Genomic DNA, 17,690 nt, shown 5'->3' with positions numbered 1-17,690 from the left:
GTGGACCATTCTGGCCTTCTTCTGGCCTTCAGGTCATAGGATGTCTTTGGGCTGTGATTTCACCACAGTGCTTTGGCTGCAGAGCCCTTGTAGGCAAACAGCAGTTGTCACATTTCCCGGGGGAGCTAATTATATAGGAAACGCTGACCAAGGTCTCCTGCCCATAGCACTGGATCTCCAGAGATGAAATGCTGGTCCATGATCCTTCTTTAGGGGGTTACAGTCAGGATTTTCCAGGAAGCCCAAGGGAACTTGTTGTCCCCTGTTGGATTAGGTCACTGGTGATCAGGATTGGTGTGAAAGGATGAGAAACAGGACAGAAGCACAGGTTCGCTTTCTTGTACCATACCATTTCTGTATGGAAACACCAGAGAGGATGCACAGGTCAGATAAGCTCATCACGAGGTGCATTGTTTCCCAAAGATGCAGATGCCACACTGCTGCTTTCTCTTGCAAATCCCTTCACGCTGCACCATTTTCCCCTTGCCGTGGTGTCTGAGCACCTTGGGAAGGGCAGCAGCAGCAGGAGCTGGGCACTGAGGACAAGGAGCTCTGCAGAGCTGTGATCGGGCTGCAGGGGATGCCTCTGGTTTTCTGATGTCCCTCAAGCTTTCCTCTTATTCTGTTGAAGAGCTGGATCAAGTCTGTCCTCCATAGCATCTGTCTATGTGCCATGCTCAATGGCTCTGCACTGGAGACAAGGTCTCCGTATCGCACCTTTCCACACTTGTTGGAAGAAGCCTTTGATCAGAACGGGCTTGTGCAAGCCTCCAGGACGTGCTGTCGCCAGCATCGCACAGGGTTGTTAACGCAGCAGCTCTGCTTTTCCCGGCTCCAGCCTGAGCCTCCTCTCGCAATAGCAAGAGACAAGTCACCATGGAAACATCCACCTGGAAATGCTCTGCTCCGAGGACGAGTGGTTGTGGGATTCAGCACAATCGAACCATCGGGATCTGTCCTGGAGGTTTTTCCATCTGGGATTTTTCCATCTGGGTTTGCAGCACGGCGGCAAAGCGCAGCAGCGCTGCTCCCCATAACACAACCGTGCAGGTGACCGTACCCTGGCCACGGAGTGCCTGGGATGAGGAGGCTCCGTGTCTTCCATGTGATGTCCCCAGCAGGACTCATCCTGGATGCTGAGGAGACGAGGTTCAAGTAAGGTTGAGTGCCTTGAAAACAGGTTATCTAGCCAAGTACTAAAAAGAGGAGGAAGGTGAGGAAGACATTTAAGTAGAGATGAGTGGAGATGTTACTGCCTTCTAGGAGCTGTATTAAAATGTAAATTATAGTTAATGTCATCTTACGGGGAAGAAAAGCTCTTGAAATAAATTTCCTATTTTAAGGTAGTAGTGAGCTGCTGTGAGTGCACAGCAAAAGTCCTTTTTATAGGCTGTAATTAGCAGCCAGGTTCTGGCTGTTGCCTCTTTTGGTACCTAAAGGGAAAAAAAGGCATTTGATAAAAACGACCACAAACAAAATGTATGGAGCTGCCCAAATCCCCTCACCAGCTGAGCCATTAGCCTTTTCCCATTAGCCCCTCCCGTGTAGTTTCAGGAGAGGTTTGTAAACTGTCTACCTCCATGCAGAATTCATGGCAGCCTGGTTTTCCTGGCGATCTGGTGAATACTGCAATCGAAATACTCTTCATTACTGGGGTAACAGGGAGCTGAGGTACCCCAGGGAGTGGAAATCCCTGATGCATGAGGAGAACTACAGGATGCTTAAAAAACAGCGTGGAAAACTTGTGGGCTTCACTGGCCCCACTGGGTTTAGACCGTGCTTTCAAAGGTGTGGGAGATGTTTACGTCTTATTTTTAAAACCTTTCATTTCCTTAATCAAAGTGTTTCATGGAGTCTCGCTGTTCCTGTCTGTGTCCCATTTCTCTTGTGCGGAGCGCAGAAACTGTAAAGCCATGAAGCCCCACTAGGTCCCAACCAAAGATCCCTCACCTTGCCTTGAAAACAGTTTGTTGGTGGTGAAGGGAAACATAGATTTCTACTGTTGGCTTGCCTGCTGTGTAGATGCTGCAATTAAACTGCTGTTTCATGCTCTAGTTCTCCAGATGAATAGGTGCTTGGTCCCCAAAGGGGATCACAGAGTTACAGAAGGGCAGGATCGCTGGGGCGAAAGGTGTGGGCTGGGACAGAGACGCAGCCGCTGCTTCGGGTGCAGTTTCTGAGCACCTAGAGCAGGCTGCCTTGGGCTGCCTCCGGTTGGGTTTTGAATGTCTCCAAGGCTGGAGACTCCACAGCCTCTCTGTTCTGGTCTCTGACCACCTTTAAAAAAAAAAAAAGAAAAGCTTTTACTTATGTTTAAATGGAATTTCTTGTATCTCAGTTTGCACCCACCTGCATAAAGATTTATGTAGCCTCTTAGCTACATAAGGAGACCTCTTACCAACCACTGCAGCAAGCACTTCCACTCCGGACCAGACCTTCATTAGCAGGGATAATCTGCTAGGAAGCTCGGTAATTAATCAGCCTGGAGCTGCCTGGCGCTGGCCTGACCTCACCCTGCTGCCAGGGAATGAGCAGGGTAGAGGGGCAAAGCCGGGGCCGGCATCTCTGTGTCCCGGCTACCTCCTCCCAGTGCCAGGAAGCCCAGCAGGTCTCACGCTGACACCAGAGCAGTGGTGGCAGGTCCCCTTGCCTCGCCGGTAACACCGTCTCTTGGCCAAGTGGGTGCCGGGGGAGCCAGCCACATGTCCAGGACTGTCCTGGGACACCGTGCCTGTCTTCACCAAGCAAATGCTGCTTCTTGGAGGCTCATGTCTGGCTGGCAGTAGCAGATGGCAATTCTGCTGGTAATACTTCTATTCGGGCAGGGAGAGGCTCACAAATTCATTATCCTGGGCAAACCAGACAGAGATTTAAGCTGCAAAGAAGATAAGAAGATTGTTTTACCAATCCCATCTTTACTGTCTTCCTGGTGGCATGTGCATTTCCCCGGAGAGGGGTCTCACATGAAAGAAAGCGGCTGCTTTTCTGGGTGTTCAAGGTGGGATGCCCACTTGCCCATCTGCAGCCCAGCAGGCAGGGAAGGCAAAACCTTTCTCTGGTCAGTGCAGTCAGTTTATGCTCTAACAGCAAGGTTGGAGACTGCAGGCTGGGCTCATCTCACACTTAGTGGTAACACCATGATCTGCAGCTGAAACACCCAACATCCACACAGCGGACAACCCTTGCAGGAGCAGAACAACTCCCCAGCACCCTCTCTTTGGGCAGAAGAGATCAATTTAACACAAGAGGCTGCTATGCGTTGCATGGCAGGGGCTGTAGGTTGCTGCAAGGCTTTGCACCCCCACTGTACCTTCTGGATCCCATCCTGAAGGACTGACCATCCCCATGGAGAAAAGAAGTCCAGGGGCTTGCCCATGCCTTTGGCAGAGGTCAGTGTAGGAGTCCAGATCTCCAGGACTAGCTGTTGCCTCTGCTCCATCCCAGTGCACTCAAATGTTAGAAACTGGCATCGAATGAACTCTTCCCTCTAATGACAGCGTTTGAGGCAAAAACTGGTGTGTGCTGATCATGCTGCTCGCTAGCCCCATCTCAGAGTGATCCAGCATCTCTGCAAGACTCCATACACATGTCTTGGTCTAGAGGAGCAATATGGGAGCTCCCCCTGCTGCCTTCTCCACCTTGCACATGGGGTGTGCTGGCTGCAGCCCCCTCCCCAGCGCCTGGGCTTGCTCCGGCTCCCCTCTGCCACAGGCTGGAAACATCAGGCTGGGATTGCTAAAAGCAGCAAGGAGTGGCTGCTCCCTAAAAATAAGAGCCGGCTAGGAGAGTGCTTTGTGGCATTTCACAGAAGCAGATACGTTGTCCCAAGTTGCAAGACTGATAATTCTTTTCTTCCTGTTAGGTGATTAAGTAGAGGTGATTAAATTATAATTAAGCAACACATGATGTGATTGATTGCCCTGCAGGAGTCATCACCCCCCCTTGAAACACAGGTTCATTCACCGCAGGAGGCTGACATGTGCTTCGTTTCACCTCCCCATCCCTCAGACCAGTAGGGATGCTCACAGGAGATGGTCCTCAGACCAGTAGGGATGCTCACAGGAGATGGTCCTCAGCCCAGGGTGGTCATTCGAGCGCTGCTGTGCCTATGGAGCAGTGGGCACATGGGCGCTGGGATTCACCGACTGCGGTGCCGAGGAAACAACTGTGCTTTCAGAAATGTTAATTGCTGCTTATTGCAGTCTTTTCTATCGCACTGCAGCTGCAGATGCTGATGCAAAGCTCATCTTTACTGTCTGTAACATCCTGAATAGCTGTGGTCTCCAGAGCTGCATAGCTTTGTTCAGTCCTAGTGGAGAACTTTACACAGCTTTAAAGCTTCTCCAGAAAAAAGAAAAAAAAAAAAATTGCCTGCCATGAGCACATTCCTCTAAAGCATAAAATCTCTCTTCCTGAGCTGCTCTGCCAATCTCCCATGACAGAAATCGCACTGACACCGGGTGCAGACCTGCACTGTCTCCTTCTGCAGGGATTCAACGTGAGGAACCAGCCAACCTCCAAATACACCCTCACGGTGTCAGAGCCTGAACCCTGTCCTCCCCGCCGTGTTTCAGGGAAGGTCACCAGAGCCCGCGGGCACCGGCCAAACCACATGCTTGTTTGTACTCTGCCGCTGGGATTCTGAAACACATTTCCCATGGGTGCAAGAAGACGTGCTTTAGCATGCAGGCTGGGCAGACCCAGGCAGAGCTTGGCATGCTGTAGGGAGCCCTGTCACAAGGCATGCAGGATTTATCTCCTCTCACTGGCACACCTCTCCTTCTGAGCTCATCCCCAGACTCCTGCTGCAGCCAGTGGAGGAAATGAGGCAATTCTGCAGCATGGCCCATCTCAACTGATGGGAAGATGAGCATCTCAAACAGATCGGTAGTCAGAGCTGAAGCTGGGGGAGGTGGTGCATTCGTTCCTCTTGGAAATACCAAAATACCAGGCTCGCTCCTCACTCGGGGCGGTTGGGTGCAGCTGCCCCAGAGCCAACCCCGCAGCCCGGCTCCATGCCAAGGATGGATAGGGCATTCCCACAGGGGCTGCAGCAGCACCTGTGTATCTATGGAGGTAGGCATTTGCTTTGCATAGAGTTCATAAGCTGTCATTTGGAAGCTGTCTTAATTAAAGACAGAGCAAGGAACTTCCCTACTGCTTTGAATAATTACGTGGGTTAATAATTTTGAGCTAAACGAGGCTTGTTGTTGTTCCCCAGGTTTTCAAGGATCTGGAATTTGGTGTATGAGTCTTGGCCAGTTCTGCCTTTTTCTCTTCCTTTGAGTCTTTGTCTCCCTTCGTGTTGCCCTGACCCTGTCCCTGTGCCCACACAGCACCAAAGCCCGTTTGCTCCCCGTCTCCCAAACCTCTCTGAGCCACGCTGCTCTCATTGTCCCATTGCAGGTGGTGCGAGACCAGATTTCTCACTGCACGGTCAAGCTGCGCCAGACCACGGGCCTGATGGAGTACTGCCTGGAGGTCATCAAGGAGAACGACCCCAGCGGCTTCCTGCAGGTTGGTGTGGAGCTGCTCACGTCTGGGCTACGAGGGGAGCAGGAAAGGTATTGCACAGATGAGGGCCTGGGGTAATGCAGCAGAGTCAAAGGAGTTACACCCAGGATGATGTCCCCAGCTTTTCCAGCCATAAAATCAAGGGCCAACCTCTCATCACCTCCAGGTTCACAGAGAAAAGCAGAACCAGGCCAGGGACGTTTCTTACTCTGAGCAGAGAAATAGAGGGTTGCAGCAAATGGTGATGTATCTTCGAGGCAGTGATCGTAACGTGCTGTCTCGTGGCTCTCCAGCGAGAGAAGGACATACAGCACTTAAGAACTGCATCTCATCGTTCATTCCTGGGCTGGTCCCGTTGGTACTAGACCCTGCCTTTAAAATAGTCCCCAAAACTCCTGGGGTCCCTCTGGCAATCTGAGGCTGCAGCGAAGGGCGGTGCTAGAAACCACATGTGATGTCCCAACCTTTGGCAGCCAGGGGCAGAAACGGCAGCCTGGGAGGCACAGGGAAGGAGGAGAGCAGGGGAGGGACGAGGCACAGCGTGCAGCCCAGGTGGCCCTCGATAGCTGAGGCTGCTCCTTGCCACCAGATCTCCGACGCTCTCATCAGGAGAGTGCACTTAACTGAGGACCAGTGGGGAAAGGGGACGCTCACACCCCGGATGACCACGGACTTTGACCTGAACCTTGACAACGCCCCTCTGCTACAGTCCATCCATCAGCTCGACTTCGTACAGATGAAAGGTAAGAATATTTCCAGTGCCTTTCAAAAGCCCATCTCTGCTCATGCCGAGTGCTTCCATGCAACTCATCACAGGGAAGGGGCAGGAGAGGAGAGTTTCTCATCTTGTCCCAGCAGGACTGGGCACCGCAGACCAAGAGTTATGCCCATTCCTGTGTATTTTGCACCCCTGGGCCAGCCATCTGCCTCCCTGTCTCAGATCCCTGGGCAACTGTGTGCCAGATGAAGGTGCCAGGAGCTTGGTTTTGCCTGGCAGTGCATTAGAAAGCACTCTGCAGGTTGGGACCGGGGTCTCAAGAGCAGCACGAGGCACTTCCCAAACCTCTGCTCACACACGCTCGCTTGCTCAGTGCTGAGCAGCGTCTGGCACAGGCCAGCTAGCGAGCTGCCTGCTGTGAGCAGCCACATTGTCCGTCCAAACACAAAGGCACAAAGAGCCACTCCACTTATCTCGGCGTCTTCGCTCTCTCCCCTCTCCTCCCTGTTGTCTTAGACCTTCATTTCAGTTTTAATTTCCTCCTCATTCTCCGTTGTCTCTGTGCGCACTCTCCCGAACCGCAGAGAGCCACTGCGGTTGCATCGCTCTGCAGGAAGCAGAGAACCGCTGCGACCTGTGAGCAATTTGTGACTTGGCCAAGCCCTGGGAAGCTGACAGAAGATGCACATGGGCTGTGACACAGGGAAGCTCAGGAGGACATCAAACGTAGGCCTATACCTTCAGGTGGTGCAAATGAGCTGCCTGGAGGAAAGGCAACCAGCTGCGGGTCTGGCATGGCTCTTCATTGCCATCACGGCTGGATTTCCTGACTCGGGAGCCATTTGCACACACCAGCATTTCTCAGCGGTCAGACGCAGGAAGGCTGTTGACCACACGCTTCCTCTGTAGAGATAATGAGCATCTTCAAATAATGGCCCTGCTGGTATTTGCTGCAGTGAGAAGGGTGCATTGGGCATGGCTGCTGGGAGCGCTTGTAGTTGCTCATCATTAGCCAGGCCATTAATTTGAAGTGTCAGTAACATTTTTTGGTAGCAAGGGGAGCCAAACCCAGGGAGGGCTGGATTACTGTTTTTTTACACACCCGTCATGGAGATGTTAGCGTGTTCCTACCCTCCCTTCTTTCAATTTAGCCCAGAGGGTTATTTTTAATTAATAAGAGCAAATCTGCTGCTAGTTTAGCTGCCTGCCCTCCTCTGCGGAGGCAGGGCAGAGCTGACAGAGGCTGTGCTCTCGTCTCACCCTCGCTGTGGAAATAAGTTGTTGCATTTTGTAGACTTTGCAGAAGGTTGGGTTTGGATCCCAAACACGTGTCACAGCACTGGAGGAGGCAGGGCAACACCAGAGGTCTCAATAAAGAGCAGAGGTGAGCAATAGGTACAGGGCATCCCACATCAATTGCCAGCACATGCTGGGCACGAGCAGCATCTCATCTGCTGTATTGGCTGTAACACAAGGGCTTTCTCCACTCGGTTTCTCCAGGCCCTCAGCCTGGTGGTTCCCGCTGAGCATCCAACCCAGGAGGTGGATGAGTTGCGGAGGGAGGTGATGAATGGTGAACCTTTGCTAGCGAGTCTGTCTTTTCTCTCCCAGGCATCCATGGCTCCTCCACATCTTGTCTGGATTCTCCATGTCTCTTTTTTTGCTGGCTTTTGTCAGACTTCAGGCAGTGAGGATGAGGATGGAAGATGAGCAGCTCTGTTGAGAAGAGGTTTGGGAGGGCTGTCCCTCGCCAGGGGATGGGATGTATCAGTGGACATCCCCTTTCCCTGTCGTGCTGTCACCCCTCCATGCTTTTCAGAGCAGGAGCAGGCTGCCTTACACATGTGCGGATGCCCAAATACAGCAGTGTGAGCAGGAAAAGCCCTGACAGTCCTTTATGTCCCCTGTGTAGCTGATGGGAGGCTATAGGGTCCACAGCCTTCCAGCTTCAGTTCCAGAGGTGTGCGGAGGCTGAGGACAGGGACTGTCTGGTGCCTGTTTGGAGACCTCTCTGAAATGTGCTTGTGATGCTTGGAGGTATTCAGCAGCAAGGGCTGTTTTCTGGCTGAGCTGGCAGAGGGGGCAGCCCTGGGAGCCCCACAGGAACCCCCGGAGTGGGTGCTCTGCTTGGGACAGCGTGGAAGGACCCTGAGCCTTTTTTGGCAGGTCGATGGCTAGCATTCCCTGGCACTAAAACAGCATAGCTGAGAGACAAACTCATCTCTTCACCAAGTCTCGCGGTTTGTGCAGTTGCCTCCTCTTTTCGGACAGACTTCACCATGGCAAAAAGATCAGGTACTCCCTGTTCTTGCAAGTCCCGAGGCTCGTCTCTGCTGCTATGGCATTGCTTATTTTGTTGCAGTGAATTTGTTTGATGGAAAAGCAGAGCAGTGCTTGCTGCTGGGTCATAGATAAGGCCAGGCCCGCAGCTGCAGCCAGCTCTGCAGAGCATGTGGGAGAGTGTCCCAGGTTTGGGACCGGCTGCCGTGAAGAGTCCAGGCAGTTCTATACCAGGTATATTGTTGCACTGCCTTATTTCACCAAAATTCATTAGAAAACAGGAAGAAAGCAGAAGAGCTTTGGGGAAATCTCAGCTTCACCAGGCTGCAGGGTGGAGGAATTTGGTGGAGCTTGTTTGGAGAAGAGTCCTTTCTGCTTCCTCCCCATCCCACACCCACGAGATCACAGTTACATCCCTTGTGCCGTGCTGGCTTCCAAGGCAATAAAGGCATCCTTCATGCTCCAGCTGAAATGTGCGTGCCACGGCTATCCCCCTGCTCCTCTTCTGCGGTGCTAGCAGCCAGGGTTACACTAATTTGTGTTTAGTTTCCTCCCCAGTGCCGGCCCCCCCGATCCTGCAGCTAGAGGAGTGTTGCACCCACAACAACAGTGCTACCTTGTCCTGGAAGCAGCCGCCCTTGTCGACGGTACAGGTGGAAGGCTACATCTTGGAGCTCGATGACGGCAACGGTGGCCAGTTCAGGGTAGGTGCTTGGAGCACGAAGCCGGTCCCAGCAGCACGGTGTTGCTGCTGGCTCCAGTATTGCCCTGCCATGAAGTGACCAAAGAGTTCCCCAGACTTTTTGCAAGTCCCCTCCTTCCCTGGAAACATGAGGCTCGCTGCTGGGGTGCCCAGGGAAGCCAACAGTGCAGGCAAGCTCTGGGCTCTTTTGGGAGGCAAGGTTATTTGAGGGGATGGAAATACATTTCCAGTGACCCATATGACTTGCAAATGCAAAGAACACATTTGAAGCTCCGTATTCTTAGGTTGCTAAATATTTCATGCAAGGTATGCTAATTGCCATGAAAGACTCATGGTTTGCCAGCTGGTAGCAAGCAGAGGTGTTTAAGGCCTAAGGGCTTTTAAATTGCTGTACTTACACAATTAAAATAGATTTTTCTCTGATCCAACATGCAGATAATTATCCTGGTGTGTTCACATCCACTGAGAGCAGGCTCAGGGACCAGCCCATTGCGTTTTCTGAATTCATCCACAAGAAACTCAGGCAGGCAGGAACCAGAGCAGAGTCGAGGCAGAAGATAGGTGATATGGGTGGGATCTGGAGAGAGAAGGGAGCAGGCGGCTGGGTTTGGGGAGACTGAGGCTCACCACAGCCACACTGGCAAGGTGAGGGCAATTCCCCAGTGCACCAGTCTTCTCTTGTCCCGCCAGCAGTGGGAAGGGGCTTGGATGTGCATGGTATTCCTGCCACTGGGGTTAGAGGGGGCTGCTCCAGCTGATGGGACATGGCTGGTGCCACGAAGGGGAACATCTCTGGCTTCTCAAGTCATTGAGCCATTCTCCTGCCCGAAAACAGTGAGTTGACCATGTCAGGCAGCGATTTGCCCAGCAAGCTGGGAGTGCAGACTGTCATACAGGTGACAGTCTCTGCCAAGAGCAGCTCAGTGTGTAGCCCAGCCTGTTAGCTACCTTCCACACAAACAGGCAGGAGAGACTGGGACAGTGTCCTGAGGCAAGAGGACTCTGCCTTTGGGCATCAAGCCAAAAAGGGGCTCCTTGCAGTGAGCCTGGGGCGGTGAAGTGGGAGCTGTGCTCTCTCTCATGGGGTGCTGGCTGCAGGAGAGCTTTACGGGTGCTGGAGCCCAGGTAGATCAGGGCCACCTTAGCATCCCATCATGAATCTCACCCAGTTTGTTAGGACACCAACATTGTGCTCCTTGACACCGAGCACTGACTTATCGCTGTTCCCACGTCTGCTGTGGCTTGCGCTGCTCCCAGCCCTGCTCAGGGTGTCCGGAGGGGTGGAAGCCATCATCTCTGCTCTGCAGTGCAGGGGAGTGTGCAGGCACCCCTATAAGCTCTGGGGACATGCACCCACCTGCAAGGAAAGAGGCCAGATTCAAGCATTGGCTCTGGAAGCAGCAGCACCCCGTGGCCTCAGCAGCTCGGGCAGCGAAGCTTTCCCACGCCGGCAAACTGCCTGCGCAGAGCCTCCATCTGCACCGCAAAGGGCAGCAAACGGGGCTTTGTCACGGGATCTGCTAATTACAAGTCAACACAGGGTTTTATGAGCCGTGTGTTTTGGTAGCCCATAGGCCTGTTCACCGCTGTCTGTGCTTGCACAGCTCCATTCCTCTGAATGGAGCTACAGCAGCAGAAGCGTGGCACACCAGTGAGTCAGCACCCATTTGGTGTGATCACCTTGTTTTCTTCCAAGGAATGCTTTGATCCTGCCACCCAAGAGCATGCAAAATTGTTTTCTGCAAGGATGTTTCTGTGTCCTGGGCTCAGCCTGTATACATTCTCTGGCAGAGCTCTTCTGGGATTGAGTGGGAGTTTGGCTGGGATTGATGCCTTGTGACTTGGTCCAATACAAATAGCATCCCCTTCCCCTACAGAAACTGGTTTTATGGCGCTGTATTCATAGAATCATACAATGATTTGGGTGGGAAGGGACCTTTAAAGGTCATTGTCGTGGTTTAACCCCAGCCAGCAACTAAGCACCATGCAGCCGCTCACTCACTCCCCCCCACCCAGTGGGATGGGGAGGGAATTGGAAAAAAAAAGTAAAACTCTTGGGTTGAGATAAGAACAATTTAATAGAACAGAAAATAAGAAACTAATAGTGATAATGGTAACACTAATAAAATGACAATAGTAATAATAAAAGGATTGGAATATGCAAGTGATGCACAGTGCAATTGCTCACCACCTACTGATCGATGCCCAGTTAGTCCCCAAGCAGCGATCCCCCCACCCCCACTCTGCCCAGTTTACATACTGGACATGACATCACATGGTATGCAATACCCCTTTGGCCAGTTTGGGTCAGCTGCCCTGGCTGTGTCCCCTCCCAACTTCTTGTGCCCCTCCAGCCTTCTCGCTGGCTGGGCATGAGAAGCTGAAAAATTCTTGACTTTAGACTAAACATTACTTAGCAACAACTGAAAACATCAGTGTGTTATCAACATTCTTCTCATACCAAACTCAAAAACAGCACTGTACCAGCCACTAGGAAGACAATTAACTCTGTCCCAGCTGAAACCAGGACAGTCATCTCGCCCAACCCCCCTGCAACGAGCAGGGACATCTTCAACTAGACCAGGTTGCTCAGAGCCCCGTCCAACCTGACCCTGAATGTTTCCAGGGATGGGGCATCAACCACCTCTCTGGGCAACCTGTGTCAGGGTTTCTCCACCCTCAGCCTAACAAATTTCTTCCTTTTATTGAGTCTAAATCTACCCTCTTTCAGTTTAAAAACGTTACCCCTTGTCCTATCACAACAGGCCCTGCTAAAAAGTTTGTCCCCATCTTTCTTATAAACCCCTTTAGGTACTGGAAGGCTGCTGTAAGATCTTCCCAGAGCCTTCTCTTCTCCAGGCTGAACAACCCCAACTCAGCCTGTCCTCATAGCAGAGGTGTTCCATCTCTCTGATCATTTTCGTGGCCCTCCTCTGGACCTGCTCCAACAGGTCCATGTCTTTCCTGTGCTGAGGACTCCAGAGTCTGGATGCAGTACTGCAGGGGGGGTCACACCAGAGCAGAGTAGAGGGGCAGAATCCCCTCCCTCGACCTGCTGGTCACGCTTGTTTTTATGCAGCCCAAAGTATTGTCAAGGAACAAATCATAGACTTTTTTTTTCCTGCTTTAGCCATATCCAGTGCTCCTAAGTCTGCGCCAGGTAGCAGAGCAGGGCTGAACCCTGTGCATCACAACCCCAGGGAGCTGTTCTCCCACCCCTGGGACTCGGTGGTCTGGGCACTAATTGTGCTTGCTTTGCAGGAGGTGTACGTGGGCAAGGAGACCATGTGCACGGTGGACGGGCTTCACTTCAACAGCACGTACAGCGCACGTGTCAAAGCCTTCAACAAAACAGGAGTCAGCCCCTACAGCAAGACCTTGGTCCTCCAGACATCTGAGGGTAAGGCGTTGCAACAGCTCCAGCCCAACACGCTCAGACACTGCTCACACGCACGCGTGGGGCCCGTCCAGCACACCCAAGCTTAGCATTGCAATACAGGGAACCGCTCTGCTGGTCCTCCAGTACCTCAGCAATCACTGCAGGAAAGCCAGTGCTGACGGGAGGGGAAAGGTTATGTCAGGAGCTTTGAACAGTGCCAGAATTTCCCTCTCACCCCTTTCCTTTGCAGAAGATGTTCTTTGGGGAGGTACAGTGAGAGGCATCCTGCAGAAAGGTATTTAAAATTTGGTTGCAGCAGGGTTTGTATTGCACAAAGGGAAGCTCAGATGTTTTCATTAATTCCATTTAAAACAAAACAACACTGTCAACATTGCTCCTGAGACACTAAGGGCTGTGCATCGCTGCACAATGCCATGACCACACGACGTCTCCTTCAGCCCCTGGCAGTCTATGACAGAGAGCAGAGGGACCGTGGAGCTGCACGAGTGTCCTTACAGACCCACGGGGTGTACAGCCAACCACACCAGCATCATCTGCATCACTCCCACACTGGCAGGCGCTCAGTTAGACTATTAAATACTCCCTTGCAGGTTGCAGAAGAGTCTCCCCGCCCAACTTTAAGTACATTTATCACACCAGGCACTTAATCCGTCATGGAAAATTGGTTCGCTTCTGACACGCAGGTGGAGAGTCGTAAGGCTAGCTCCAAGAAACAAGGTGGGAGTCAGAAGCAGCAGGCAATGGAGCCGTGAAGGAAGGAATCAGCCCCCACCAGCACGTCTGCCGCCCTGTAGCCTTGCTGCCAGGCGAGAAACCCCTCCTTGGGAGTTTTCCACGCTCAGTGGAATCCCTTTTCCTTAATCCCAGACTAAAATCTCTCTTTCCCAAGCCACGGGAAGATTTTAGTTTGCGGCAGCATCACCAGACCTGGCTGGCAGCTGGCTTAAGAGCAGCAGTGTGTTCCTGCACGGGTTCCCATTATCCTGCTGCGTCAGACACAGTCTGGGGTCAGGAGGGAGCAAAAGCAGCTCGTGGGGCTGCTGGTGGGGCAGAAGGAAGGTGGGAGCCTTCTTGCCACAGAGCATCTGTGGTGGCTTTGAGCAAGGAGGAAAAAGGGTTTTCTGCTGAAAACTGATTTACAGATAGAAGCAGAGCAAGGTTATGCAGAGCTTTTTCACTTGCTTGCCTGCACTCATCTGCAGGAGATAACTGTTCCAGTTCGGAAAGGACACGTGCCAGGTTTGAATGTGTGGGCAGGACAGGCTGGCAAGGAATAGGACTCACGTGTGACAGGTGGAGTGGGGAGCAAACCTGTGATAAAGCTTTCTCATACAAGAGGCAAAAAATTCAAATCACAGGCCACAAAGGCCTTGGCACATCTGTCTGAGAGCTACGTGCTTGTTTGCGAAGCTGGACACCATCATCAAGGAAGCTGCAGCGTTCCTCTGGAGATCCAGGGATGGGACAACCCAGATCCAGCCCCACAGAGGGGTGGCCAGGACCATTCCCAAAGCCTGAAGGTCAACAGTTCTCACCCACTTCACTATCTGGCTTCACCAGCCTTTGCAGGAGACAGCAGAGCTTTGGCTTCTCATCACATTTGTGTCTTGTAAGACCCATTTGAGCCAGTTTCCTAACCAAAACCAGCTGGGCTTTAAGTTGTCCAAGCCAGGAGTTTGCAGGGGGGTCCCTATGATCTTTCCAGCTCTGCTTTCTTCTCACAGGTGTTTTCACTGTTGATCCAAGCTCACCTATTGTGCAGCTCCAAAATATGAAGGAGCCTGGGAGAAAATAGCTGCTCATGGTCCCAGCAGGCCAGGCTGTGCTTAGGGCTGGTGCCTTGGTCTGCGCCAGCAAACAGACATTTCAGTCTTCTGAGCATCGGCTGAAAGTTTGCTGCATTCAGCCTTTTCACTGAATGGGCTTTTGCATTTGTTATTCCAGCACGAAAGAAAGAAGGAGAAAAAGTCAAATGGGCCTGGAGCATTTTCTGCTCTTAGAGGCTGTCTGAGCTTTTTGGACTCAAAGTGAAATAAATTACATCTCTCTGCAGCTTTCAGATATCCGAGTGATATGTTGAATAGAGCAGCCTTGCACATCACGGCTCTCCAGTTAGGCTTTTATTTCTGGCTTTTACAGGCCTTGCAAGTACTATTTGGTCTGAAGTAGGCTTAGCTTTTCCTTTCAGCCATCCTCTGCAGCTTGCTCCAAAGTGTTCATGCGGGAAGAAGGGACAAAAGAAGAGATGGGCTTGATATGAAAAGAACATCTCTCTGAACAAGGCTGTCCTGCTGTAAGTGGTTATGAGAAGTTCTGCTTAGAGGCTGGTAGTCCTGGCACACAAGATCCTTATCCACAGCCTGTGGAAGTTAACTGGAGTCTTTCTTCTGCCTTCTGTGGGCTAGTGGGGAGTGAAATGTCTTGCAGGGTCTCAGCATCTGAAGAGAACAAGGATGAGAAGAGGGTAAAATTGTGTCTGGGCCTCTGCAGGCATGCCTCTGTGGTCCTGCCCAGCCGAACAGCCAAGGTGAGCCAGCCAGCACCGACAGGAATGACAGCCAGCACCCATGAGAAGTCAGCACACGTGCGAGCCCACAGCAAGCTGCAAAGCACCTTCCCAGCTTATGGTGTGGCACGTCTTCTCCTGCTCATCCCAAAGGAAACTACGTTTTCCAGCTGAGGAGATTGCAGTTCACCTTTCAAAGCTGGTGCTTGGTGCCACTAGCAGGGCAAGGTGGCTCCGGGCTGGGAGAAGGTCTGAAGCCCTTTCCACATGCTGGGCCCTCTGGGGCTTCCCAGAGATGAAGATCCTCATCACCAGGACAGCCAAATGGCAGCAAGGGCTGCCTTGGTCCTTACCTTGAACTGTGTCCTCTCCCTGGCTGATGTCAGGCTGTTTCACAGCCTCTTGCCCTGTCATGTCTTAGCCAGTGCCTCCCAGGACCGTCACTGCAGGCTCCAGGGCACTGCGATGTGGAGCCTGCCTTAACCTCTCTGTTTCTTCAGCACCTGAATGAAGTTCAGCTGTAGGCTTGGAAATCAGTCTGGAAGAAAGTTTGCAAGGTGACCCTGTCCCAAGGCACAGGCAGCTTAAAAAGCTGGGCCGGTGGCAGGACTGCTCGGCTGTCCTCACCCCTGGCAGACCTCGGGTCTCCCCCCGGTCTCCTCCCCCCTGGGCTGGGCAGCCCCAGTTCTCTCGGTCTTTCCTCATCCAGCAGATTTTCCAGCCTCTGGCCAGTCTCCTGCTGACTTCTTTGGGACCCAGTCTGTTTTCCTCCGGGCACATTCCCATTTTCACCCTACCCAGGGTGGGTGGTTCCTTGGTGCATTCATGGCTGTGGCAAGAGCAGCTTCTGAGAGGCTTTGCAGAAGCCCCTGGCTCTGGTCTACTGGTCATGGTGGGATGCAAATGGCTGCTACCAGGAACAGGCACCTAATGCTTGGTGGCAAGGAACAGAGGAGGAGACCTCCTCGTTGCAGTGGGATTAGAGTCTGCAGGTGGGCTGCTTTTCTCTACAAGGATTTCTGAAATGGCTTCTGAGTCCCTCCAGTGTTGTTTCTTTCCGTGGGCTGTCCAGCAAGCTGGATGGTGGGATGAAGGACCAACTGGCCCCAGGTGGAGATGGAGAAGAGATGCTCGGCAGTGCTGGAGGGGACTGTCCCTGCCTGCTCCCCAGGCCCAGATCTGCGCTCCTGGCTGGTGCAGAGGTTCGACCTCCCTCCTGCCAAAACCTGCTGCTCCGTTCTCACCCTTCCCCAGGTCTCTTTGCCCACACCTTGGCACTTCCATTGGGCTGGTTCATGCCTTCAGCCACGCTCTCCTGGGCATGTGCTGCCTGCAGCCATGCACTGAGAGCCAGCATGGGGGAAGAGCCGTGTCTCCGCTCCCCCTTCTCTCAGCTGCTCTGAGTCTCCAGTGTTAGGCATGGCTGCGGACTTTCAAGGCAAGCCTGCTTTTGGCTTCTTGTATCTTTGGTGAGACACGAGCCTAGGAGCAGAGGATCAGGGAGGAACACCTGGCTTCTCACACTCTGTGTCCTGCCATCCCCTCCCACGGGTTCCCAAACTTGGCCGACTCTGCCAGCACCACCAGCAGCCGCTCCCGGCCGCCTCTGCCACCCTGGGGATGTGGCAAAGGGGCTTGGGCACCACAGCCTGAGAGCCCTTCCCCAGCCTAGTCAAGCACCAGAAGCTTTTATCTTCTTTCAAGCCCAGTTCCTCATCTGGGCCCCAGCTTTAAGTTCCTTACCAGCCGTGGAGTGACCTGCAGCAACAACCAGGGCTTTTTAACCGGCAGCTTTTGGAAAGGGGTGAACAACACAAGGGGAGATACGCTGCAAGGAGCTATAGGAACATAAGATGCTAGTTAGGGAGAGCCATCAGCCCGGGTAGTAGTTCCTCTCACTCTTGGTAGATGTTAGAGGGCACGTCCCTCCCTAACCTTGAGCTCCATTTATTGACCTGTTGTGCAATAATTTATCTAACCCGTGCCTGAACCCACTGACACTCTTTGCTTCCACAGCCTCGCGCAGCAGCAAGTTGCAGAAGTTACAATCCACTGTGCAAAGAAATGCTTCCTTTTATCTGTTTTAATGTGATTTCCAGCTCAATCCATATTTACAGCTGAGACAGGAAGGCTGGGGATACAGTGTCCAGGAGTTTATCTGATTTGAATGTGTGGAGGATGGTGGATCCTACATTTTCATGTTAACATATCCCTTGACAAGGCTAGGGAAGAAATTGCAGAAGATGACCATTTGTGGTAGCGGGGAACGGAAACCAATGACCTGAGAGGTTCCCTCTACTCTGACATTTTGCTGTGAATCACATGAGTTAAATTCTTACTGTAAGGCTCAGATGTGTTTTGACAGGTACAAAGGGATACCAAGAACACAACATCCCGAACAACCTTTGAGTAAGGTGGGTGCTTGGTGGTACTTAGGGTAATATAGCTTAGTACAGCCCTGCAAAATGCCTTTCAGTGTTACCAACCAACTAGTTATTACGCCACTAATTATTGTGCGCAAAAAGGTATGAGATTTATTAAAGAACAATGGGAAGTGTGCATGGTAACT

General features: G+C 52.3%; 1 protein-coding gene across 14 annotated transcripts in view; it reads left to right on the top strand.

Annotated features, from left to right (window-relative positions):
- Nucleotides 1-17,690, top strand: part of TRIM9 (tripartite motif containing 9) — a 70,790-nt gene that overhangs the window by 43,029 nt on the left and 10,071 nt on the right. For 10 of the 14 annotated variants that reach the window (XM_069783063.1, XM_069783062.1, XM_069783061.1 and 7 more), the window contains exons 4-7: nt 5,407-5,517; nt 6,104-6,257; nt 9,059-9,216; nt 12,477-12,615. In XM_069783063.1, coding sequence (XP_069639164.1) covers nt 5,407-5,517; nt 6,104-6,257; nt 9,059-9,216; nt 12,477-12,615 — 562 coding nt within the window. Of the gene's footprint in view, nt 1-5,406; nt 5,518-6,103; nt 6,258-9,058; nt 9,217-12,476; nt 12,616-17,486; nt 17,689-17,690 lie in introns of those variants that run through there. The other 4 variants (XM_069783064.1, XM_069783057.1, XM_069783054.1 and 1 more) reach the window with 2 other exon arrangements.

The sequence above is a fragment of the Haliaeetus albicilla genome, chromosome 5, assembly GCF_947461875.1.
Source record: "Haliaeetus albicilla chromosome 5, bHalAlb1.1, whole genome shotgun sequence".
Taxonomy (NCBI): Eukaryota; Metazoa; Chordata; class Aves; order Accipitriformes; family Accipitridae; genus Haliaeetus; species Haliaeetus albicilla.
The sequence above is the reverse complement of the archived record's forward strand: the minus strand, read 5'-3'. Positions and strand labels throughout refer to the sequence as shown.